The following is a 24,625-nucleotide window of genomic DNA, read 5'->3' as shown; positions in this document are numbered from 1 at the left end:
TGGAGAGGGTCCCCAGAAACAGGGGCCACTCCAAAATGTGCGAACAGCATCCTCAAGGCCATGGATAGAGTCCCCACAAGGTCTACATGGCCTTGTGATGGGGTCCTCAAAGCTCCATGACATCCCCATGGCCATAGGTTAGGGTCTCAAAGGCTTCACAGTGTCCCCAAGGCCATGGGCGGGGGAATCCTGGCCACCAGGACCCCCCCAAGAGACAAGAGACACCACAGTTGTCCCAATGGCCATGGGGCAAGTGTGCCCATTAACCCACAGGTGTCTCCATGACCATGCCATGGTCTCCATGACCCACAGGTGCCCCCATGGTCATGACTCCGTAGATGTCTCCATGGCCAACCAGGTGCCCCCATGACCATGTGGAGGCTCATGAACCCCCAGAACTCCCCCAGACCCCGCTGTGCCCCCAGCCTATCTCACCAGTGATCTTGGCAGTGAAGGGGCTGCCCGGGATGTGTTTGTCATCAAAGCGCACAATGATGCTGTAGTCGCCAGGGGCTGTGGGCAGGTAGGACACAGTGCATGTGCCGTCCTTGTTGTCCTGGCAGGTGATCTCTGCCTTGGAGGGACCTTCAACTGCTAGCGACAGCCCACCTGGAGGCACAGGGGTTGTCAGAAGGCACCAGACAAGGAGTGTCAGGAGGCACCAGGGGTCTCCCGCCTCTCCTGGTGGCACTGGGGGGACCCCATGACCTTGGCCATCACTTACCCTCACCAGCATCCTTGGTGACAATGGTGAATGTGCATGGCTTGTTGACCATCCCATGGCTCAGCCCAGGCCCATAGGCACTGACATGGCGTGGGTTGATGGCATCCACGTAGAACTGGAGGGGACTCCCTGGGGACACAAGGGACAATGGTCAGAGACCCACGGGGACATCCCAACCTAAGGGTGACCCACCATGGTCCCCCCAGAGACACTCTACAGGGACTTTCCACACCATGGTGAGTGCCTGACCGTGGGCATAGTTGTATCAACCTTCCTCAGCCACCTCCCAGTGGCTCCCAGTGCCCCCAGTGGCTCACCGGGGATGTGGTTGCCATCATAGCGAATGTCCATCTCATGCAGCCCCTTCTCGGAGGGAGCATAGTGCACTGTCACTGTCCCGTCCTTGTTGTCGGTGATGCTGGGCCGTGCTGTCTTCCCCGAGGGCATCCGCACCTCACCTGGGGATATTTTGTCAGTAGGGGCACCAAGAGAGGGGATGGTGCCTGAAGGGGTGCATCCCTGTCCCCACAACCCTGTGCTGTACCTGTGATCTCGCCCTTCTGCACCGTGAAGGGGATGACGAGATTAAAGGGACGGAGGTTCTCAGTGGTGGCTGGGGGCTCCTCTGTGGCCTGATCGTGGGGCAGAGAGGAAGGATGAGAATCCCCATGGTGGGCTCCCAGCCCTGTGATGATCCTCATGACCTCCAAACCCAATGGTGTTCACCATGTTCCCAACCCCTAACAGCATGACCCTGGCCCCATGGTGCCCACCATGGTCATCCAACCCCACAGTGCCCACCATGGTTTCTCAACTCTCTCAGCTCCATGATGGCCACCATCATCCTGACACTGCCCCACCATGGTCCCCCAATTCCATAACTCCCATCATGGTCACCCAACCCTGCAGTGCCCATTGTGCTCTTGCAACTCCATGCTGAGTCAACTCTCTGTCCTTTGGTGTCCACCATGGCCCCAGTCCTATCTCTGTTGGTGGCTATCATGATGTTCCAAACCCATCATGGTTTCCCTACTCCATGGTGTCACCCTGGTGTTCAAAATCTATCCCATGGTGTCCATTGTGTGCTCTACTTGACTCTGCCTCTTGGATCCACCAGTTTTCTAATGCCATGGCCCCATCTCTCTGCCTCACAGCACCCACCATGGTTGTCCAACCCCATGGTTCCCATCATAGCCCCAACTCTCTGCCCCACGGCGCCCACCATGGTCTCCCAATTCCATGTCCCCCAAAGTCTGGCCCATGGTGTTCATCACAACCCTCTCAGACGCACAGTGCACCCCCAGTGCCCCACCCACCATGACATGGAAGGGGCTGTTAGGAACGTGCTCCCCGCCAAAGCGGATGGTGATGACGTATTTGCCGGGCTCAGGTGCGGTGTAGAAGATGTCAAAAGTGCCGTCATGGTTTTCCACAACGTCCACATCCAGCTCAGCACCATCAGGCGTTGACACCTTGCAGGTGACCTTGCCCTGTCCTGCTGCCTTTGCATCCACTGTGATCACCGTCTCCTCCCCAATCTGGATCGTGGGGCCCAGGCAGGCACCTGTGGGGGACAGTGGGGTCAGGGCCACGGGGGTAGTCCAAACCTATTCCCCAGCTGCCTCCTCCCAGCCCCCCAACTGCCCCCCCGGCACCACTTACCCAGTCCATGGCCCCCAATGGATACTGCAAGAAAGACCAGGGAGAGCGGTGAGAAGGGGTTGGGGGGCTGGTTGGGGGACCGGGGGTGCCGAGGGGGCCGGGGGGCTCCGGGGGGGCCGGCACATCCTGTCCTGGGGGCACCCACTCATCCCCACTGCACTGTGGGGCAGGTCTGGGGGCGGTGGGAGGGGTGCTGAGAGGGCAGCAGTGGGGCAGTGGGTGTGCTGGGGGGCAGCCATGGGGTGGTAGGGCGGTAAGGCAGGGGTGTCTGGGGTGGGTGCTGGGGGGCAGCAAGGGGAAACTGTGGGTCAGCATATGGATGTTGTGGGGCAGGAGGGGATGCCATGGGGCAGGAGGGATGCTGTGGGCAGGGAGGGGTGCGGTGGGGCAGCAAGAGGACATCGGGGGCAGTGAGGGGATGCCGTGGGTCAGCAAGGGGATGCCATGGGCCAGCAAGGGGATGACATAGGTCAGCATAAGGACACTAGGGGGCAGCCCCACCTGTGACAAGGCACTTGCTGGCGTCGCCAGAGGGCACGGCGAGGACACGGAAGGGCGATGCAGGGATCTCATCGCCCCCGTACTTGACAGTGCTGGTGTAGCGCCCCGGCACATCGGGCACGTAGGACACTGTGTAGGTGCCGTCTCCGTTGTCCCGGATTGAAGCCTTCTTGGGCTGCCCCTCGGGATCCTGTGGGCAACCGCCATCAGTGCCCTGTGCTGGGGGCACCCTGTGGGGCTCAGCACCCCAGGATTTGGGGGAAAGGGCACGGTGTGGGGCTCAGCACCCCATGACTCCCCCCTGCACTGACCAGGATCTGGACTTTGAGCAGCCCTTCACCCCTCAGAGTATCCCCCGACAACCCTCACACTCCCCGCTGTTTCCCCCTCACACACTGACCAGAATCTGCACCGTGAGCAGTCCTTCTCCAGCGTCACGGGCGTCGATGGTGAATTCCACGGGGAGGCTGGCAGGGATCCCGCCTGCACTCAGCCCAGGGCCACTTGCCCGCACCTTGCTGGCATCATGAGTGGGCAGCGCTGTCACCTTGAAGGGGCTGGGGGAAGCAGAGAGTCAGGAGGGTGCTGGGATCTCAAGGTTGTCTGGGGATCCCCCTCTGCCCACCCAAGGTGAGGTCTCACCTGCGCGGCACCTCCTGCCCCCCGTACTTGACAGACACGGTGTAGGGCCCGTCAGTGGCTGGGGTATAGGTGACCTTGTGGGTGCCATCACCATTGTCTCGGATCTCCACTGGCTCCGGCAGTCCTGTGGGACATGTGGGGTGGGGACATATGAGGCAGGGGCATGTGTGGGACAGGAGGACATGGAGGGTATAGAGCAGCATTAAGGGCACAACCTCCCTGGGCAGGGAACTCCATGGAGCAGGACACTGTGGGTCTGAGTATCCATGGGGAGGGCACCCCATGGACTTGAACACCCTATGAAGAAGGGGATCCATGGAGCTGGACATCCTATAGGGTAGGACACCCTATGGAGCAGGACATCCATAGGTAGGACACTGTATACAACAGGGGACACCATATGGCAGGACACCCTATGGAACAGGGCATCCATGGTGCTGGACAATCCATGAGGCAAGACACTCTATAGACTCTCTATAGACTCTCTATACTCTCCACAGACTCTCTGTACATCTCTCTATACATCTCTCTGTGGGATCCAGGAGCAGGGCATCCTATGGATTAGGACATTTACAAGGCAGGACTCCCCAGAGGTCAGGATACCCCACCAGACACAGCGCCCCCCTGCCCCCCATGTCCCCACGTACCAGTGGGCCCCAGCAGCGTCACGTCAAGGGCTGCATGTCCCGCGGCACTGACGTCCACGGTGAAGCTCTGGGGCACCCGTGCCCGGACACTGGGGCCCAGCCCTGGCCCTGAGCACGTCACCTTGGAGGCGTCCACAGCGTCTCGCACTCGCACCCGGAATGGGCTCCCTGTGTGGAGAAGGGGGTCAGTGCATTAGGGAGGCAGCATGGGGCAGGGTAGGGTGGGGATAGGGGAAGTGTGGCCACTGCCAATGTCACTGTGGGGTCAGCATGAGGACAAGGTCAACATGGCCATGAGATCAACAGGGGCACAGGGACAGCATGGCCATAGAGTTAGTGTGTCCATCATGTGCATGGGCACTTTGTGGGGCCAGTGTGCTGATAAGGTCAATGTGGCCACGGGGTCAACATACCCATAGGGTCAACATGGCTATGGGTTCACAATGGGCATGGAGACAACACGACCATGAGGTGAACATGGCCATGGGGTCAGTGTGAGCCATGAGGGACAACATGACCATTGGTCGGTGTCAGTGTGAGGAGGAGCTCAGTATGGGCATGAGCACAGTGTGGGGTCACCATTCTCACAGGGTCAACAAGTCCATACATTGAGCATGGGAACAACGACAGCATGGTCATGGAAATAGTTTGGGCAGAGGCTCCACATGGGGTCAACATGGCCATGGGTCGGTGTGACTGTGGGGTCAGTGTGGCCATGGGGCTACCAAAGCCAAAGCCACGGGGACAGCATAGGCAGGGGACAGCTTGGCTGTGGGGCCACCATAGGTGGCGTCACCACAGTGAAGCCCTGTGACTAACAGATGACTATCTGGACACGTCCCCCCACCCCTGTCCCTGCGTCCCCTCGCACCGGGTATGGGGTGGCCGCCGAAGGTGATGTTGACGTCGTAGTCACCAGGCGTGAAGGGGACATACTCCACTGCACAGCTCCCATCCTTGTTGTCCTTGCAGGACATCTTCGCCTCTGAGGGGCCCTCGATGGCAAGGCCCAGTCCCCCGGTGCCCGCACCCCTGGGGACATGCCACCACTCAGAGAGGTGACACAGGTATGGTGGGGACAGGGGGAACAACAGCCGTGGGGAGATGGAGGTGCCACTTCCATGGCAGAGGGAGGGAGGTGCCACCTCCCTGGCAAGGGGACAGAGATGCCATCTTGGCAGCATGGGATGGAGATGGCACTTTCATGGCAGGGGGTGGAGATGCCTGTTTGGTGACATGGGATGGAGGTGGTACATCCATGGGAAAGGACACAGGTGGTAGAGGATGCAAGAGGTTTGCAGCTAGCTATCTCCTACAGTTGGACATGGGACCTCTGTGGCAGAACACAGAGATGCCAGAGCGGTGGCACAGGATGGGGGTGGCAAGTTGGTGACGTGTGATGGGTTGGGACATGCACATGAAGGGCACAGGTGCACAGGTGCAAGAGGATGGTGGTGCCACTTCCACAGCGGGATGGAGATGGTGGGTTGGTGGCCTGGGATGGAAATGATATCTCGGGGAGGGGGGCAATCCATGGGTGTGGGAATGGAGAGACTCAGGGTTGGTGCCCACCTGGTCTCCACACTGAAGCAGGGGGCCATGCCCACCCCAAAGCCCTCAACACAGACAGCATGAGGGGTCGGTTGATGTGGAATAGAGCGAGGGCAGGGGATTTGTAAGGCAGGGGTTGGGGGGCTTTGGGGAGCAGGGCTGGATTTGGGCTGGGGGTCAGTGCCCACCTGGTCTCCACAGTGAAGTGGTTGGCCGTGCCCACCAGGCCGCTCTCCAGGCCGGGGCCATGTGCCCGAACACGTGTGGGGTCACAGCCCTCGGCCACCCCCACACGGAATGGGCTCTTGGGGACCGCCACATCATCATATGTCACGTCCACCAGGTGCAGCCCTGTGACAGAGACACCATCACACACTGCCCATGGAGGGGGCACAAGGGGTCTCTGAGGTGAGGATCCTCGGGGGATTTTGGGAGTCACTCAGTAGGGTTTGGAAGGTCTCAGGGACTTTGGGGATCCCTGGAAGAGGTTTTGGGGGGAGGCTGGGAGTCCGTGGTTGGGATTTGGGAACGTCTCAGGGGGCTTGAGGGTTCCTGGTTCTGAGGATCCAGGGGAAATTGAAGGGGAACCCCACTTAGATGTGGTATGGCAACATCCCTCTCTGGGGGTCCCTCACAAGGAATGGAGGATGCCTGGCCAGAAGTTGGGGTTCCAGGGAGGGCATTGGAGTCCAGTGTGGGAGCAGAGTCCCTGGGGGAGCTCACAGTCCACAGTCCCCAGAGGTTCCCGGGGTGTGTTGGTATTCCCCAGGGGTTGGGGGTCCCTCGTGGTTTGGGAATCCCCTGGGGATGTCTGTGTTCTTCAAGAGGGCCTGAGGGTCCTGGGGATGTTGGGGTTCCCAGGGGGGTCGTGGGGGTCCCTCACCCTCCTCGAAGGGTGTGTACTCCACACGGTAGGTGCCATCGCCAAGGTCGGTGACGAAAGTGTCGATGGGGGTCCCTGAAGGGTTCAGCACCCGTGCCCGGACGTGGGGTCCCCCGGTGGGGGCCAGTGCCCGCGCATCCACCGTGAACTCAGTGCTCACCTCCCGCAGCACCCCTGAGGGGTACAGGGGGGTCAAGGGGGCCCAGAGCTCACCTGGAGGTCCCTTATAGCATCCTCTGAGAGCTCATGGCCCCCTCTGCACACACAGGGGTTTCGAGGGGGAGCTGACACATCCTTGGGGTCCCACCCCACACACCCTGGACCCCCAGAACTTCCCCTCAGGAATGACAGGAAAACTACAGGGACCCCTGAGTAGTGGTGGGGGCAAGGGGGACAAGGGGAGGAGAGATGCCTGTGGAGTGCCCAGGAGAGCCCCCTTTAGAGAGGACGTCCACGGGGAGGAGATGTCGGTGACCATGGGAGTGGCCATGGCCATGGGGTTGTCCATGAAAGGGAGAGGTGCCCATGGAGGGATGTCCACTGGGTACCCAGAGACCCCCAACATGAGAAGGGCAGTCCATGGGGTGCCCACAGGAAGAGGATGCCCATGGGATTGGAATGTCTGTCCACAGAGAGGGGGTACCCAGGGATGGACTGCCCATGGGGATGCTCATAGAGGGGAGAGGCCCGTGGTGGTGTCCAGAGGGGTACCCAGGAAGAAGAGATGCCCACAGAGACAGGATGCCCCTGGGGAGAAGGAGATCCCCACCCAAGCAAAGGAGGTGCCATGGTGAGCAGCCCCTGTGCAGCCCTCCCTCACCTCGTGGCTCCACGCCTTTGCCATAGACCTTGACGCTGCTGGTGTCGATGGCCGGGTCCACAGTGACGCGCACGGGGCAGTTGGGCACCGGGAGGCCGCCATAGTTGATGGTGATGGTGTAGGCGCCGGCGCAGGCCGGGGTGTAGGTGATGGCGTAGGTGCCATCACGGTTGTTCTGCACCAGCACCTCGGCCTTGACGCCGGCCTCGGAGCGGATCTCGATGGTGAGCTCGGCCTCGCCAGCCTGTGAGCAGTCCACGGAGAAGACGGCCGCCTCCCCGGCACGGCCGCGCTCCAGCCCTGGCCCCGACGCCGTCACTTTGGCCGGGTCGAAGGGCGCCGTGACCGCGGCCGTGAAGGGGCTGCCCGGGATGTGGCGCCCAGCAAACAGGATGTTAATGTGGTACTCTCCGGGCGCCGTGGGCAGGTAGGACACAGCGCAGGAGCCGTCCCCATTGTCCTGGCACTCGATCTTGGCTTCACAGGGCCCCTCCACTGTCAGCCCCAGCCCCCCACTGCCCGCGCCCTGCGTGGCAATGGAGAAGGGCGCTGGGACCCCAACACGGCCGCCCTTCAGCCCTGGCCCCGAGGCCACCACCTGCAGGCACAAGGACACATGGGGATCAGGGGGAACACAGGGACAGATGGAGGTCAAAAGGGACACAGGCACAGGTAGGAGTCAGGGGGACAGATGGGGGTCAGTGGACCCCATGTGACTGCCCTGCAGCCCCAGCCCCAAGGCCACCACCTGCTCACACAAGAACACATTGGGGTTGGAGGGAAATGCAGGGGTCATGGGGGCATGGGCACATGTGGGGCTTGTGAGCAGCATGTGGGGGTCATGAGGGCAGAGGGACACACAAGGGTTGGGACACACACATCCCTGTTGCACACATGTGTGCCACGCTCACCTTGGAGGGGTCAGGGGGCAGCAGAGCCTCCACAGGGAAGGGGCTGCCTGGAACCGGGTGTCCATCGTAGGTGACCTCGACACGGTGTGGCCCCTCCTCGGGGGGTGTGAAGGTGACAGGGTGGGGACCCCCGGGGGGTGCAGGCCCCACTGTGCAGGGCACGGGACGCCGCGAGGGGCCCGTCACCTTCACCTCCAGTTGCCCCTGGCCTCCTGCACCCTGTGCCTCCACCTGGAACTCCTGCAACTGCCCCACCTCCGCCTCTGCAGGGGAGATGGGGGTCAGAGGACCAATGGAGAATCCTACACCCAGATGTGTCCCCCAGATCACAGGGTGAGGGGTGTCTGTCCCAGGGTGTGTCACCTCCACCCAAGAACGTCCCCCATATCCAGGGTATAGTTTCCCCACACAGTGTGTGTGTGTCCCCCCATGTCCTCACACATCTGTCCCCCATATCCTGGTTGGTCCCACACACAGGTGGTCCCAAACCTCTCCTACTAGGATGCCCCCCAACACACCCTTGGGGCCCCCAGGTTGCACTCCATAACCAAGGTGTGTATCCCCCACCCAGGTAACCCTACACACAGTGTCCATGCCCTCATGTGCCCTCACCCCACACTGAAACCCACACCCACGAGTGCCCTCCCCCAGAATGCCCCCACATTAAAGTGCCCCCCAGGCTGATCCCCTCCCCCCAGGTGTCCCCTCCAAGGTCTCTTCCCTCAGGACACCCCAATGCTCAAGTGTCCCTGCCAGGCCTGCCCCCCACCCTACACCACATGCAGGGTCCTCCCCTCCCTCGGTGTCCTCCCACCATTCCCCCAGTGCTGCCACTCACTGCTGTTGAGCCCCTGCACCTTGACCTTGCCCAGCTGCAGTGGGGGGGCCACAGTTACCGGGAAGGGGCTCTTGGGGATGGGGTCCCCCCCATAGGTGACCACCACAGACAGGGGGCCCTGCAGGAAAAACTCCACTTCAGGGTGCTGCCAGGGGACCCACACACAGCACCCAGTCATGGGGCAGAGGGTGAACACCCACGGGACGGTGCTGGGAGATGCCAAGGGGGTACCTTGGGAACACACAGCCATAAGGCTGGGGGGGCTGGGGCGCACCCACGGCTGTTGGGGAGGGTAAAGTCGCAGGGATGAGGGGAACTCATGGATCTGGGGGTGTCCCGGGTTGGCAGGTATTCATGTGGGGTTGCAGCTGCCCCAAGGGGGTGCCCACAGAGGTTCATGGCGATGGGGGGTGTTCATATGGGTGGGTTGCCCAGGAGCTGGGGGTGCCTACGGGGAGGGTGTGCTCATGAGGGTGCCCCTATACACTGGGCTGTATGGGTGGATGTCCTTGGTAGAGCCCAGGGAATGGCGAGTCAATGAGAGGGACCCTCTTGGGTACTCCATGGGCTGGGGAGCCCCTATATGCTGGGGATCCCCTCCATGGGGTGGCCCCATGGGGTGGGGTACCCTGACTGGTTGAGATGCCTCCATGGGATGTTCCCATGGGTCAGGGTGCCCCCAGCACGCACCTGCTGCAGCGGGGTGTACTTGACAGTGTAGGAATAGTCGTGGTTGTCAATGACCTCGAAGTCGGCAACAGCTGGGCCGGGCCCTGATCCCACGAACCGCACGTCCAGGGGGGCCTTCCCCGCTCCCCGCGTCTGCACACGGAAGTGGGTGGGGGTCCCCACCTCCACCCCTGCACCACATCATCAAGTCACTGCTGGGCCCACAGCACCCACGGGACCCACAACCCCTGCCCCACAGCACCCAGAGGTGGGTGGAGGTCCCCACCTCCACCCCTGCCCCCCAGTGCCAGCCACTGTGGGACCCACAGGACTCACAGTACCTGCCCCACAGCACACATCGCCCCACCCCATGTTCCCCACACCCACCCCACCAGCCTCTCACCTGTCCGGCTGAGCCCCGGTCCCTCAGCTTTGACCTTGGTGGCGTCGTGGGATGGGTCCACCTTGATGCGGAAGGGGCTGGAGGGGATCTCCTGGGGACCAAGACCAGGGCACAGTGACACGGGGGCACCATGGGATCGAAGCCCCAGCCTCACCTGGCCCCTGTGGGCTGGGGGCACTCCAGAGAGTGGGGGATGGACGCCGAGGATGTGGGGCAGTCCCAGAACCCTGACCTGGTTGGCAAAGAGCACCATGATGGTGTAGAGCCCTGGGCCCGGCGCCGTGTACTTGACCGTGAAGGTGTCATTGTCATTCTTAATGATGTCAAAGTCGATGTCAGCCTCGAGAGGCCCCACCACTCCTGGGGCACACTTGATGCCAATGCTGACGTCACCTGTGGGGGTGGCTGGGTCAGTGGCCCCTGCTCCCCAGGGAGACACTGAGGAGTAGAACCGAGCACATGCGGCAGGGGCTGGATCAGGGCAGAAGACGATGGACAGGGTCATGGTTGATGGCCCAGGATCATAGATAAAGGACCAGGGGTGCAGGTGCAGGAATAGGGATGCAGGCCCAGGAATCCTGGACCAGGAGCAGGGACAGTGGACCAGGAGCAGGGACGCAGGATCTGGGATGTTGGACCAGGACCAGAACTGATGGGCCCAGAATGAAGGACCCTTGATCCAGGGATGACGGAGCAGGACTGGTGGTAATGGCCCAGGACCAGGGACACAGGCCTCATGCCCACAGAGGAGTTCCCAGGGTGCCCCCCACCACAGCACCCACCCTGTCCAGCCTCGCTGCAGTCCACGGTGAAGTAGGTGGGCTCGTTGGCCTTCAGCCCCGTCTTCTCCACACCTGGCCCGTGCACCTTCACCCTGCTGGGGTGGCTGCCCTCACCCACGCTCACCTGCGGGCCCACAGTGTTATGTGGGGCAGGGGCACAGACCCCTATTTCCCTGGCACCCCATGGGACTGGGACCTCCAACCCACTGGCACCCTCCAACCACTCCATAGACTCCCATCCCTAGCACTTCATGGGACCCCCAACCCTACCCCAGCATCCTACAGGTCTGAGACCTCCATCCCCACATCCAGCACCCCATGGGATCTCCATCACCATCCACATCACCCCTTGGGCCCCCATGCCCACCCTGGCCCCCCATCCCCACAGGACTCCCATGTCCCACATCTGACGCCTTAACACCCTCCATGAGTAGCACTCCCTCCCCACACCTCCTGGGACCCCCACGGCCATCCCAGCACCCCATGGGCCCCCCATGACACCCACACGGAAGGGGCTGTTGGGAGTGTTGACACCCCCCCAGGCGACAATGATCGTGTGCTTCATGGCCTTGGTGGGGACGTAGACACAGTGGAAGGTGCCGTCACCATTGTCCTTCACCTTGATGTCAATGGGGAAGCCCTCGGCGTCCTGTGAGCAGCAGGGGGGAGGTGAGGAAGCCCAACGGCACCCAATGGCTGGCCAATGGCACTCATTGCTGGCCAATGGCACCCAATGATGACCAACAGCACTCAGTGTTGGCCAATGGCACCCAGCGGTGACCAATAGCAATCAGTGCTGGCCAGTGGCACCCAATTGTGCCCAATGACACTCAATGCTGGCCAATGGCACCCAGTGGTGCCCAATGGTGCTCACGGGCACCCAATAGTGCTAAAGGGCATCCAATGGTGCCCAACAACACTAAAAGGAACCCAGCAGGGTTCAACAGTACTCAAAGGCTCCCAGCACCACCCAATGTCACTCAACAGCACCCAGCACCATCCAACAGCCCCCCAGGGCTCCCACCTGTGCATAGAGCTTGAGAGGTCCCTTGCCAGCACCACGGGCATCAATGGTGAACTCGGCCGGGCGATCCACGATGCAGCCAGTGGGCTCCAGCCCTGGCCCAAAGGCCTTCACCTGTGGAGGGGGCGGTTAGAAGGACACAGTGGGGTGCCAGCACCCCCAGCACCCACATATGAGGTGTAATGGGGCACAGCAGGGCACTGTGGAGCACAAGGGCACAACAGGATCTGTGGGTTGCCGTGGGTAGCAGCACCTTGTCGGGCCAGGAGTCAGGGGGAGCGGGACGGATGTCAGCCATGAAAGGGCTGTCCCGGATGTCCTCGTCATCACAGACCACATGCACAGCGTAGAGCCCCGGCTCCGTGGGCCAGTACCGCACATCACACGAGCCATCGCCCTTGTCATCACACTCGATACGTGCCTGGGATGGGCCCTCGATGGAGAACCCTGGGGGCACCACAGCCACCATTACCCCGTGCCCATGCCAGGACCCCCAGACCTCATCCTTGTTCCCTCTCTGTGCCCATGCTCCCAGCAGGGTGGCACCTAACATGTCTTTATGCCCCCCCAGTGGGGACTCCCAGACCATTGTCCCCAGTCTGTGACCATGTCCCCAGGGTGGCACCACTCATGTCCCCTCAACCCCACTGGGGCTACCCCCAACCTGCCCCAAGTCCCCACCTCTGCATGCCTGTGCCACCACACAAGTGGGGGACCCCACCTTCGTGCCCATGCCCCAGCCTGTTCCCATGTCCCCATTGGGGTTTCACACACTCCGGGCCCTAGTCCCCACCACACTGACACCCCTCACAGTGCCGCCTTGCCCCATGGTGCCCCCCATTCCACCCCCATGTCCCCAACAGGGTTGTCACCCACTCATGCCCTTGTCGCCATCACATAGCTCCCCACCGTGTTCCCACCACACGACCCCCAACCCTGTCCCCATGTCCCCACTACGGTGCCCCTGACCCTGCTCCTATGTCCTCCCCATCAGGGCTCACCCAGGGTGCCCACCACAGAGCCCCATGCCTCCATGACCCTCCAGCTCACCAAGAGTCCCCACTTCAGTGCCGACGGCCTCAACCACGAAGTCTGCAGGGCGCCCCACGACCCCGCCCTCAAGCCCCGGCCCCCAGGCCCGGACCTTCTGTGCCCCTGGTTGAGGGGACACCTGCACCTCAAACGGGCTGGAGGGGACAGGCAGGTGTGAGGGGGGTTGTAACACACCTGTACCCCCCACCCCCACACACACCTTCACCTTGAACAGGCTGGGGGGAATGGGGGAAGGGGGCTGTACTGCACCTGCAACCCCCAGTCCCCCAAACATCTCCCACCCCTGGGGGGACACCTGCACCTCAAATTGGATGGGGGGGTGAGGGAGGGCTTTTACCCCACAGATACCTCCCACATTCCCCAATCCCCCCCACCCCGAGGGGGACACCTGCATCTCAGATGGTCTGGGGAGGGTGGAGGGGCAGTGAGGGGTAGGGCTTGTACATCATCCCCCTGTCCCCCCTTCCACACAAACCCACCCCCCTCTCTTCCCCCTGCCGGGACCCCTGCAGTGCCACTGACCTGCGCGGGATGGCGTAGCCACCCCAGGTGATGGACACCTGGTATGTCCCCGGCACCCGGGGCACATACTCGCACTCGTAGACACCGTCCCCGACATCTCGCACCTTCACTGGTTCCTCCGTGCCCCCTGTGGGAGGGGGTCAGATGGGGCACCCACTCCAGGGCACCCCCCAGCCATGCACCTCCCATGGTGCCCCCCAACCCATGGTAAACCCCAGGATGCCCCCCAGCCATCCAACCTCCATGGACAATCTCACAGGACCCCACCCATGCACCCACCTCCCCATGGCCACCCCCATGGTGTCCCACAACCCTAGACCCTCCATGGGTCCCCTGTCTATATCCATCCCTCCATGGGGAACCCCGACCCATAAACTCACCCCATGGGCCCCCAGTGGGACCCTACCCACAGACGTACAGTGGCCAACCCCACAGTGCCCCCAGCCTTCCAACCCCCCCATGCACCCACACAGTGACACGTACCTGGTCCCCGCAGCGTCACCCGCAGGTCCCCACTGCCCGCGCCCCGTGTCAGGACCTTGAAGTCGGCCACGTCCTGCACTCGGACCCCCCGTGGCTGCAGCCCCCGGCCCGTGGCCCGGACCGCCGAGGGGGTGCAGGCTGCAAACTTCCATTAGCACCCACCAGCAGCCACCAGGCACTGGGGAACCCTGAGGAACCCCCAGGGAGGGAGGGGTGTCCCAGGGCTGGGAGGGACCCATGGAGATGCCTTGGGGATGCTCTGGGGACAGGGGAGTGCCGTGGCATCCTCAGGGGCACAAGGAACTAACCCCTGGGGATACCCTGGGGACAAGGGTGCCAGACGGACACCCTGGGGAGTGTGAGGGGACCAGGAGTTCACCCATGGTCACGTATAGGTGTCATGGACCACCATGGTCACCACTGGGTGCCTGGGGCCACTGTGGTCATAGCAGGGTGATATGGGGCCACTGATGTCATTAGCTACTGTGGTCACAAATGTTGTGGAGTCACATGGGAGCTGGGAGGGAGCCTCACCTTCAGCCACATTGACAGTGAAGGGGCTCCTGGGGACCTGGGCGCCAGCGTAGGTGACGGTGATGGTGTGTGGCCCTTCGAGGACAGGCCGGTAGGTGCAGCGGAACACGTTGTCCCCCTTGTCCTCCAGCATCACCTCCACTGTGTCCCGCCGGCCCTGGGGGTCCGTGATCACCACCCCCACATCGCCCGAGCCAGCCCCTGTCATCACCAGGACATGGGCTCAATGCCATGGTCAGGCCCCCATGAGGACATGTCCCCAGAGTCACCCAGCCATGCCATGGTCCTGTCACCCTGACGACACGGCCCCACAGCCGCCAGATCATCCCATGGCCATGGCACAGGAAGGACACAGTCTTGGTGCCACTTGCCATGCCATAACCCTGCCACCACAAGACCACCCCTTGGCCATGTCACCATGAAGGCATGTCCCCAGTCACCTGGCCATGCCATGGCAGCACCACCACAAGGACATGTCCCCAGAGGCATCCAGCCCCCCCGTGCCCCCACCTGCAGTGTAGATGTCGAAGTAGGTGGCCTTGTTGGCCACATTGCCCACAGGCTCCAGGCCAGGACCACGTGCTGTCACCTTGCTGGCGTCACCCAGGGCCATGCCCACATTTACCCCAAAGGGGCTCCCGTCAATGTTCTGCCCCGCGAACAGCACTGTCACCTGGAGGGCACACGGACATCAAGGGTGTCAGGGGACCACGGCCCCCACAGCCGCGCCACACCTCAGGGACAACCTCCCCATGGACCCCCATGGAGATGAGACATCCCAGGGACACCCCCTAGGTGACAACCTGAAGAGGATCCCTCCCAGCAGTGGGTGCCCCCAGAGACTCCCTATTGTCCCCTCCAGGGACCCTAATGCATAAGACACCCAGGAATCCCAACAGGACACTCCAGGGTCGCCCCATTACAACATCTCCCCGCCAGACTTCAGTGTTGCACCCCAGGGACCCTATAGGACACTCCAGGGCCAGCCAGTGCCATCCTTAGGGACCCCCTGGGGAACCCCCAAACCCTACTCTGCCAGGTTCCCCCATTCCCCTTGGGGGGAGGCATGTGAGGGGCAGCCACCACTCTGAGACATGGGGGTGCCACGGGGTGGGGGTGTCACCAGGGACATCACAGGGGGCGTGTGGTGGGGGGCATTGCGGGGGGCTGTTGCAGGGAGGGCAGCAAGGAGATGTCACAGAAGGGTGGCCTTGGGGGGTCACCAGAGAGCTCACCTTGTGCAGCCCCCCGACCTTGGGGACGTAGGTGACACTGTATGTTCTCTTCTTGTCATTGTTGGGGACCACCTTGGCCTAGCGTGGGAAGAGACCCCAAAACCGGGGAAAGGGGGTGACACAGAGCTGGGGCCCTGAGGGGTCTCCCAGAGGGGGAGACTGGGGGCAACCCCCACGGGGGGGCCAGGGCCTCTTGTACCTCCTCAGTGTGTCCCTCGGGGTCCTCAACATACACAAGGACCTCACCCATCCCCGCCTCGAGGGTCTCCACGGTGAACTGGGCAGGGCGAAGCACCACATTCCCCTGGGGCTCAATGCCTGCAGGGTGAGGGGAGTCAGGGGGGGCCCAGCACCCCACAACACCCCAGCACCCCACATTCCCCCGGACTTGGGGCCCCTAGGCTGTCCTTGGTGTTAGCAGGGGAGTCCAGAGTGTCAGTGGTGGTTTCCTGAGTATGGGCAGGTGAGCTTGATAGGACTTTGAGGGGTCCCTGTTGAGGGGACTTTGCATAGTTGAGGGGGGACTCTTGGGAAGCCCTGGGTGGGGAGTGGAGACCTTGGGTGTCCCTGGTCACAGGTGACACCCCAGGATTGGAGAGGAGTCCCTGGGCTTGTTGGGGGGACATGGTTTACTCTTGTGCCCTGACAGCCATAGCCCCCAGGTGCTCTCTTGTGCTGGGGTCCAAAGCCCCCCATGTCCCCCACCCAGTGCCCCTCCCCATGTGCCCCCAGTGCCAGTCCCCACATGCCCCTGAGCTCCCCCTGCAAGGGGTCCGTGTCCCTCATGTGTCCCATGTCCCACCTGTGTCAGGTCCCCAGCCCCCTGGTGATCCCACAAACCTCCACACCCCCTCATGCCCCCATGTGCTGGGACCCCAGCCACCCCCTGGGCCCCCTCAGCCCCCCATACCAGGCCCATAGGCGCGGGCACGGCCGGGCTGGGGGGGCTGGGGGCGCAGGGGGGCCCCTGGCCGGAGCTTGGCCTTGGGGAACTGGGACAGGTACGTCATCACCGAGTGCTCGTCCACATTGGGGTCCACGATCTCCTCGGGGGCAATCACCTGGCAGGGAAGCCCAACACCTGTGAGACCCTCCTGGCACCCCCACCCAGGGGAACCCTGCTAGGAAACCCCCCACCATGCCTGACCCTCCTGAGACCCCCAAAACCCATCAGGACCCTCCCTGCTCTACTGGGGAACCCCCACACCTCCACCACACCCACAGGTGCCATGAGGTACTCCAAATGCCCGGGGATCCCTGTGGATCCCCAGGGACACCCCCAGACACGTCTGTGCACCTACAACCTCCCCTCCCAGTGCCCCCCATTCCTGCCCTGTGCCTTGTACCTGCGCCAGTGCTCCCCCATGCCCCGTACCTGGGGGATCCACAGTGCCCCCCATCATGCCCTGTACCTGGGGGACCCACAGTGCCCCCCACCGTGTCCATACCTGGGGGACTCCCAGCCAGTCATCTGCCTGCTGCATGGCCTCCCGAGCATTCTGCACCGGCTTGTTGGGGTCCCACTTCTCCCAGTCTGGGCACAGACCTGCGGGGGCCAGAAAGGTCAGGAGCGCACCCCCAGCCTGACCCCCATCCCGCACCTCCCCCCTTCTGCGCCCAGTGCCCCCCAGCATGTCCAAAGGTGTCCCCCGAGCCAGCCTGGAGCCCGCATCTCCCGTACCCCCGCCAGCCGCCCCCTGCGCCACCCCCCGCCCCCAGCACCCCCCAGCTCCCTACTCTCCCCTCACCCCGCGCACTTTTCCCCTCCATCTGCCCCTTCCACGCCCCACCCGCGCCCTCCCGGCCTCGGCCCCGCTGCGCTCCTCACCCGGGGCGCAGTTGTCCACCAGCGCTCCCAGCGCTTTCCCGTCGCGCCAGTCGCGATTGAAGTTGGTGATGGGCAGCTGCGGCACCTTGTTCTGGATCCAGCCCAGCAGCCGCTGCTTGGGGGTCTGGTGGCGGCCTTCATCGTCCTCCTCCTCCTCCCACATCGGCATCGAGATGGAATAGTGCAGGATGAGGGTCCAGATCAGCCCCAGGATCAGCTTCAGGTTCCCGTCCACGATCGCCTTGCTGTCTGTAAGGGAGAAACGTGGGGGTTGAAACCCGAGATCCCTCGGGACTCCCCTCGGGGCACCCCGAGATCCCGCGGGACCCCGTCGGAGGGACCCCAATGGACCCCCAGGGGACACCCTGGCAGCCCCGGGATCGCGTTCAGTGTCCCGTCCCGGCTGTCTGCGGGAAGGGGGATAACGGGAGGTCCCGCCTGGGCCACCCCGAAACCCCACAGCACCACCACAGGGACCCCTGACACCCCGACATCCCGCGGCACAAGGGGGTGGACCCCAGCACCCGACTCGGGGCACCCCGACACCCCACGGCGGTGCCACGGGACCCTGAACCCCAACACCTGCCTGGGGACATCCCGGGGCATGGAAATGAGGGCTGAACCCCACGACACTGCCCCCGTCCACCCCGAGCACCCACACCCCGCAGAGGGACCCCACAGTCCATCAGGGAGCGCCGGGGGCGGGGGTGGCACACCCCTGGCAACACCCGGGGGGTCCCCAAGTGAGCACCCCGGAATGCCACACCCGTGACCTTCCCAAGGGATTCCTGGAGTGCCAGAATGGGGAAACTGAGGCAGGGGACGGCTGGCGGGAGGGGGGCCCGAGGCATCCCGGTCCCTCCTCCACCGCCCTGCGGAGCGGACCCTCCCCCGCTCCCCTCCCCCGCCACTTCCCCCCACGAGCGATCGCGTTTCAGGGAGGAAATGGGGGAGATGTGGGAGCGGGCGGGACAAACCCCTCCCCGCCGGGACCTCCCGGGGGGGGGGCACACCTGGGAGGTTCCCAAAACTTGGGGTCACATCTTGGAGGGGGTCCCGAGAGGAGACAAAGACACGCGTGGGGAGGGGGAGGTGACACCGCGGGCGAGGGTCTCTCATCCCGCGGCTCCGGGCGCGCGAGGGGGGCCGCGCACGAACGCGTGTGCGGGGGGGCCCGCAAACCCTCCCCCGTGCCGGGGGGGTCACCCTGCAGCTGTCGGCTGGGGGTGGGCGCTGAGGCCCGGCGAGGGGTGGGTGAGTGTGCGAGGGCCGGCGCCCCCCCGCGCGTGAGCTCAGCGCCCCGGCCCCGAGCCAAGCGTGAGCTCAGCCCCCCCGCACGGCCCCCGCACCGGGCCGGACCCCCCCGCTCCGCACGGCCTGCGCGGGATCGGGCCCGCGGACCGCGCAGCCCCTGCACACTCGCCCCTTGCACACTCGTCCGCAGCCCCGCCGTGCCTCCAGCCTTGCACACTCACCCCCATTCCCATTCCTCCACCTCTTGCACACTCGTCCTGCTCCTGCTCCTCTGTCACCCCTCCCGTTGCACGTTCATCCCCATTCTCATCTATCCATCGGCCCTCACTCTTGCACACTCATCCTCCACTCCCATTCATCTGTCACCCTACTCTTGCACACTCACCTCTGGGCCCATCCTCATTTGTCCGTCATGCCCCTTGCACACTCATTTTTCACTCCCACTTCTCCATCCCCCCACCCTTCCACTCTCATCCCATTCACACTCATCCATCACCTCCCTTTACACACCCATCCACATCCTCACTTGTCCACCCCTGCCTCGTACACTCACCCTCAATTTCCCATCTCTCCGTCATGCCCATCTTTGCACACTCACTCCTCATTCTCATTTGTCCACTGGCCTTGCCCTTGCTCGCTCATCGCCAGCCCCATCCTCATTCCTCTGTACTCACACTATTACCACTCGAACATCACTGCCCGTGCCCTTGCACACTCACCATTCCCATTCCTCTTCCACCCTCTGGCTCACCCGCCCTTTCCCCACTCACACACCCTTTGCACACTCCCCCATGGACACCGTTCCCCCCCACATGCCCCTTGCACACCCACCAATGGACACGAGCTTGATGTGCTCCCGCTCCAGGAACTCGAGGGCCACCGATACATTCTCCAGCTTCATCTGGCGGAAGTTGGGGCGCGGGTGGTGCTTGCGCCCCATCTTCTTCTGGCTGAGCACCTCAAGCAGTGCGATGAGGCGCAGTCCATCGCTCAGGTCGCGCTGCAGGTCCACGATGCGCTTCTGCACACACTTGAGGTGCTCGTTGCACCAGCGCGTGAACGTGTTCTGCTGGATCTTCTTCCAGGGCGCGTCCTCAGCAAGGTCCTTCTCGGTGGCTGGGAGCTCCTCGGGGTCCTCACCCGGTGCTGCCTCGTAAGTAGAGTTCATCCTGGAGGGGTTGGGGGGCTCCTCGATGGGCAGGGGGTTGCTGAGTGCTGTGAAGGGGCCTGAGTGGGTGTGGGGGGAGTTCTGGCTCACTTCTGGTGGTGGGTGGGGGTCCTGGGTCAGTCCCAGCGTCCTGAAGGGATCCTGGTACTGTGGGTGTAGGTCCCAAATCAGTGCCGGTGTCCTACGAGGGTCCTGGCTCAACGTTGGATCCGGGAGTGGGGGTTCTGGGTCCCGGTGGCAAAGCTCCTGTTGGGGGACGGTGTCCTGGCTTGGGGACGGTGTCCTGGGTCAGAGCTGATGTCCCAGGCGGGGGCCCTGGGTGGGTGCTGGTGCCCGCTATGGGGTCTCGGTGCTGAGGGACGGCGTCCTGGGTCAGTCCCGGTTCCTGGGTGGGGGTCCAGGTGGGTGTCTGTGTCCTGGATGGGATCCTAGTTCCCGGCAATGGGGGACGGTGTCCTCGGTCAGTCCCGGTGCTCAGGGAGGGTCCCGGTTCCCGGGGTCAGTACGGGTGCCTGGGAACGGGGTCCCGTCTCAGTCCCGGTGTCCTGAGAGGGGTTCGCTGCACGGTACCGGTGTGCTGAGTAGGGGTCCCTATTCCCAGAGTCGGGGCTGGTGTCCTGGGTTTGTCCCGGCGCAAGTTCCCGGTGGTGGGGTTGGTTCCCGGTGGGTTCCCGGAGCGGAGCGGCGGGTCCCGGAGGGCTGGGGGGTCCGGTAGGTTCCCGGGTCGGTTTCCGATATTTCCCGGAGCGGCGGTTCGCGGTAGGGTCCGGTGTGTTCGCGATGCGTCCCAGAAGCGTTCCTGGGCCGGGGTCGGCGGCGGCAAGTGGCGGGGCCGTGGACGGCGGCGGCTTTAAGCGCTGCCCCGGCCCGGCCCGCCCCGTCCCGGGGAGGGACCGACCAGGAGGGACGGAAAGACCGCCCGACCGGCCCGGGGGTGGGGGGCGCGGCCGTCGCTATTTACAGCCCTGGCCTCACACTCGGACCCCGGGACTCCGGCACCCTCAAACTGCGGAATCCGGCACCTCCCGAAACCCTGGATCCCAGCACACCCCGGACCCCCCGGTGTCGGCACTCCCGGCACCCCCAAACTCCTGCAGTTCCGAAAACGTACAGGCATCAGCACCCCTAAATCTCCGACAGCCCTAACTAAGGCCTCAGTAACCTCAAACACCGGCACACCCAAACACCGACACTCACAAATACAAAAATACCCCAAAATGCCGCGCCCACGAACTCGCAAACACTGCACCCCAACTCTTCAAATCTCCCCGAATTCGCTAAAGTCCAGCGCCACAAACTCCTAAACTCTGGCACTTTAGAGCCCCGTGCCCCCAGATATTGGCACCCCCAACTTTTACACGCTGAACCACTGGCACCCCTAAACTTTGGTACCCTCAAAACCTCAGCACCAACAAATCCCGGCCCCCAAGTACCCCAGCCTCCCCACACTGAAACACTGGTACCCCAAATCCTGGCACCCAGACAGCCCCGAAACTCTGGCACCCCAAAATCCAGGCACCCCCAAAATCCATCCCCAATAATCCCAAATACCTGCAACCTCGACACCTCAAAACCTCAGCACCTGGCTATAGGCCAGGCACCCCAACACCCTGTTATCCTGATACACCTGTACCTTGATACCCCAATACCGCAGCCCGCAGCAGTGCAACGCACCCCAAAACCCCCACAAAGACGCCCCCCAAACTTACTTAGAACCCCCTCACTCATCCCTTCCCACTTGGGGCCCCCTGAAAAACTCACATAAAAACTTTCTCCCAGCTCTGAGGGGCACAGCTGAGATCCCATAAACCCTCTCAGGATCCCCCTCTGGGGAAACCCACCGGGACACCCCCCGGACCACCCCCGCGGTGGAACCCCCACTCAGCCCTCCCGGCTGCGCCCCACTGGTGACGCCAGCCGTGGGTCCCTCTGGCCTCAGTTTCCCCATCTCCATGGCACATGCTCGGGGAGGGGGCTCGGTCATATTTGGGGGTGAGCCCTGAACCCCGCTGCCCCCCGAATTTCTCTTGTGTCTCCTCCCCACTCCAGACGCCCGAGACTTCCTCGACACCCTTGGGAGGGGGTGGGCGGGGGGGGGGGGGGGGACACACTTGGGTGACCCACATCTGGGTCCTTCTGGGGGGTTGATTTGGGTAGTATCGTGTTCGCCCTGTTCCGGTGCCTGCCCTGGAAGCTTCCAGCGGGGGGGAAGGGGGGGGGAGGACGGACGGGGGGGCGGTGCGGGTGCACCCCGAGGTGACAACGGGTGACAGGGGGTGACGTGGGGGGGTGACGTGGGGGGGGTGACGTGGTGGCGCCTGCGCCAACACCTAAAAATAACCTGCCGAGTCAGAGCCACGCACCGGCACCCAAAATACCCGGGGGGGCACGCGGTGGGGGGGCACCCCCAGACACCACCACCCAAAATATCCCAGGGCAGGGGGCTGAGGGGGCACGCAACGGGGCGGGGGGCGAAACACTACAGGACCCCCAAACCTACGGCAGGTGTGGGAAAGGAAGCCAGTGGATTGTTTGGGGGGGGCTCAGGGTGGTCTGGGAGGTGGGGGTCAGGACGTTTGAGGACGTCAGGATGGTCTAGGGGAGTCAGAGCAGCCAGGGCACTCTGGGGGCGTCAGTGTAGTACAGGATGGGGGTCCAGGATGCTGCTGGGGCAGGTCGGGGGGGCCGGGGTGCTTCGCAGGGGGCCCCAATGCTCTCTGGAGTCTCGGCTCTGCAGGAGCCGGGGCACAGGAAGATGATGGTGGAGGCCACGATGAAGGGACAAAGCACCTGACCCACCAGTGCCTCCTGGGGAGGGGCCATAGGGCAGAGCCACTGCTCGCTCTGGTGACACCCTGAGTCCAGTGTCCCCCCACCCAATCCCTGGCTCTGGGTTTCCTCTGGGCACTGGGGTTGGAAGCACTCAGGGTCCTCACGGTGGGGTGACACGGGGAGGGGACCATCGGCAGCGTGGGGGCACAGAGAGGGGAACAGGGGGACTCTGGGGACGTGGCCATGGGGACAAGCGGCTGGAGGGCATAAGGGACAGGGGAACAAGGCGTATGTGGACAGTGGGACACGGAACATGGCCATGGGGACAGCAGGGACACGTGTGGCGACACATCCAAGAGCAGCGACTTGGAGGCTCTGGGAGTCCCTGGGGGCCATGGGGCTGCAGACAGAGCGCTGGGAGGCCTGGGGGCCATGTGTCCCGTGTGGAGGTGGTGCTGCCAGCACCAGCGGGTGCTGGTGGGTGCCGGGTGTCCTGGCAGGGCTGGCGGTGCCTGTGCTGGGTGTCCTGGCAGTGCCGGTGCCGCAGCTCCGGAGCTCCACGCTCGGCACCTCCTGCTGCCCCCGGCGGGAGCGGCTGCCCGGCCGCAGCGCCCTGTGCCCTGAGTCCCTCCCCGCTCCACAGCCGCCACTCCAGAATCGCAGGGCCACAGAACCCCTGAGGCTGGAAAAGCCTCCGAGGCCATCGAGTCCAACCTGTTCCTGACCCCCACCTTGCCCCAGAGCCCTGAGTGCCACATCCAGGCCTTCCTGAGACACCCCCGGGGATGGGATCTCCAAACCTCCCTGGGCAGCCCCTGCCAAGGCCTGACTGTTCCACATCGTCCCCCAGCCCCGCTGCAGCCCCCAACCCCCCTGTGCTGTGTCCCCCCTCTGCAGCCCCCTGGCCTCAGTGTCCGCAGTGACCACAGCTCCACAGGGAACGTGGTGAGCACACGGGGGGGACATGGGGGACCCTTTGCGGGGTGTCTGTCCCCTGGATCACCACCCTGTGGGATGGGGGATGCCCGTTTGGAGGACGGTCCTCCATGGAGATGCCCAGTACAGCACCAGCAGAGCTGACCTGGTCCAGTACAGCCCACTATGGCCCTGTTCAGCCCAGTCCACCCTGGTATGACCAGACCCAATACAACCCAACAGAACACAGTACAATCTGATGACACAATACAGAGCAGTATAGCCCAGTGTAGTCCAGTAATCCCAGTACAAACCAGTACAGGCCAGTAAGATCTAGTACAGCCCAGTATTGCCCCATAAAACATGGGCTGGGGCTTCAGCCCACCCAATCCCCCTGTTCCTCCCCTTACCCTGTCCCTGGCCCATCCCTGAGGCCGCTGGCCCCATCTCTGCCCCAGAGCTGGACAGAACCCGAGGGGTGCCCCAGGGTGAGCACCCCACACACACTCCCCACAAGCACAGCTTCTCTTGGAGGTGTCCCCTACCCCAAGCTCCCCCTTCCCTGGGGTCCCAGGGTGTCACTGCTTGGTCCCTGCACTGGCCTTTATAGGCGCCCCCCAGCTCGGGGGGGCCCCAGCACCTGTAATCCCTCCCTAAGCAGCTTCTGCACATCCTTCCTGTTCCCTGGGGGTGCCACAGGCTGGGGGAGGGAAACAGGGGGGAGAGAGGGCAGGAAACACTGGGAGTCTTCTGGGACTTGAGTCCCAGCGGTGCATCCCCAAAGTGACCCCCCATCAATGACTC

At 63.5% G+C, this 24,625-nt stretch overlaps 1 protein-coding gene across 2 annotated transcripts in view; it reads right to left on the bottom strand.

Annotated features, from left to right (window-relative positions):
• FLNC (filamin C) overlaps nucleotides 1-20,944 on the bottom strand; it is a 29,283-nt gene extending 8,339 nt beyond the window's left edge. The window contains exons 1-34 of one of the 2 annotated variants that reach the window (XM_066318943.1): nucleotides 19,798-20,944; nucleotides 17,713-17,961; nucleotides 17,333-17,430; nucleotides 16,795-16,945; nucleotides 16,084-16,202; nucleotides 15,885-15,962; nucleotides 15,160-15,322; nucleotides 14,650-14,850; nucleotides 14,116-14,253; nucleotides 13,633-13,759; nucleotides 13,108-13,244; nucleotides 12,311-12,504; nucleotides 12,058-12,171; nucleotides 11,539-11,682; nucleotides 11,034-11,157; nucleotides 10,484-10,644; nucleotides 10,252-10,342; nucleotides 9,870-10,039; nucleotides 9,180-9,297; nucleotides 8,342-8,604; nucleotides 7,431-8,028; nucleotides 6,611-6,784; nucleotides 5,916-6,078; nucleotides 5,048-5,208; nucleotides 4,177-4,344; nucleotides 3,530-3,653; nucleotides 3,288-3,444; nucleotides 2,888-3,077; nucleotides 2,387-2,410; nucleotides 2,041-2,288; nucleotides 1,269-1,356; nucleotides 1,042-1,182; nucleotides 725-853; nucleotides 436-609 (exon numbers count right to left, since the gene is read on the bottom strand). In XM_066318943.1, coding sequence (XP_066175040.1) covers nucleotides 436-609; nucleotides 725-853; nucleotides 1,042-1,182; nucleotides 1,269-1,356; nucleotides 2,041-2,288; nucleotides 2,387-2,410; nucleotides 2,888-3,077; nucleotides 3,288-3,444; nucleotides 3,530-3,653; nucleotides 4,177-4,344; nucleotides 5,048-5,208; nucleotides 5,916-6,078; nucleotides 6,611-6,784; nucleotides 7,431-8,028; nucleotides 8,342-8,604; nucleotides 9,180-9,297; nucleotides 9,870-10,039; nucleotides 10,252-10,342; nucleotides 10,484-10,644; nucleotides 11,034-11,157; nucleotides 11,539-11,682; nucleotides 12,058-12,171; nucleotides 12,311-12,504; nucleotides 13,108-13,244; nucleotides 13,633-13,759; nucleotides 14,116-14,253; nucleotides 14,650-14,850; nucleotides 15,160-15,322; nucleotides 15,885-15,962; nucleotides 16,084-16,202; nucleotides 16,795-16,945; nucleotides 17,333-17,430; nucleotides 17,713-17,961; nucleotides 19,798-20,134 — 5,716 coding nt within the window. In that variant the 5' untranslated portion in view covers nucleotides 20,135-20,944. The remainder of the gene's footprint in view (nucleotides 1-435; nucleotides 610-724; nucleotides 854-1,041; nucleotides 1,183-1,268; nucleotides 1,357-2,040; nucleotides 2,289-2,386; nucleotides 2,411-2,887; nucleotides 3,078-3,287; nucleotides 3,445-3,529; nucleotides 3,654-4,176; nucleotides 4,345-5,047; nucleotides 5,209-5,915; nucleotides 6,079-6,610; nucleotides 6,785-7,430; nucleotides 8,029-8,341; nucleotides 8,605-9,179; nucleotides 9,298-9,869; nucleotides 10,040-10,251; nucleotides 10,343-10,483; nucleotides 10,645-11,033; nucleotides 11,158-11,538; nucleotides 11,683-12,057; nucleotides 12,172-12,310; nucleotides 12,505-13,107; nucleotides 13,245-13,632; nucleotides 13,760-14,115; nucleotides 14,254-14,649; nucleotides 14,851-15,159; nucleotides 15,323-15,884; nucleotides 15,963-16,083; nucleotides 16,203-16,794; nucleotides 16,946-17,332; nucleotides 17,431-17,712; nucleotides 17,962-19,797) is intronic. The other variant, XM_066318944.1, reaches the window with a different exon arrangement.
• Between the last annotated feature and the right edge of the window lie 3,681 nt (nucleotides 20,945-24,625).

The sequence above is a fragment of the Sylvia atricapilla genome, chromosome 5 (assembly GCF_009819655.1).
Source record: "Sylvia atricapilla isolate bSylAtr1 chromosome 5, bSylAtr1.pri, whole genome shotgun sequence".
In the NCBI taxonomy this organism is placed as follows: Eukaryota; Metazoa; Chordata; class Aves; order Passeriformes; family Sylviidae; genus Sylvia; species Sylvia atricapilla.
This window is presented reverse-complemented; position numbering and strand designations above follow the sequence as displayed.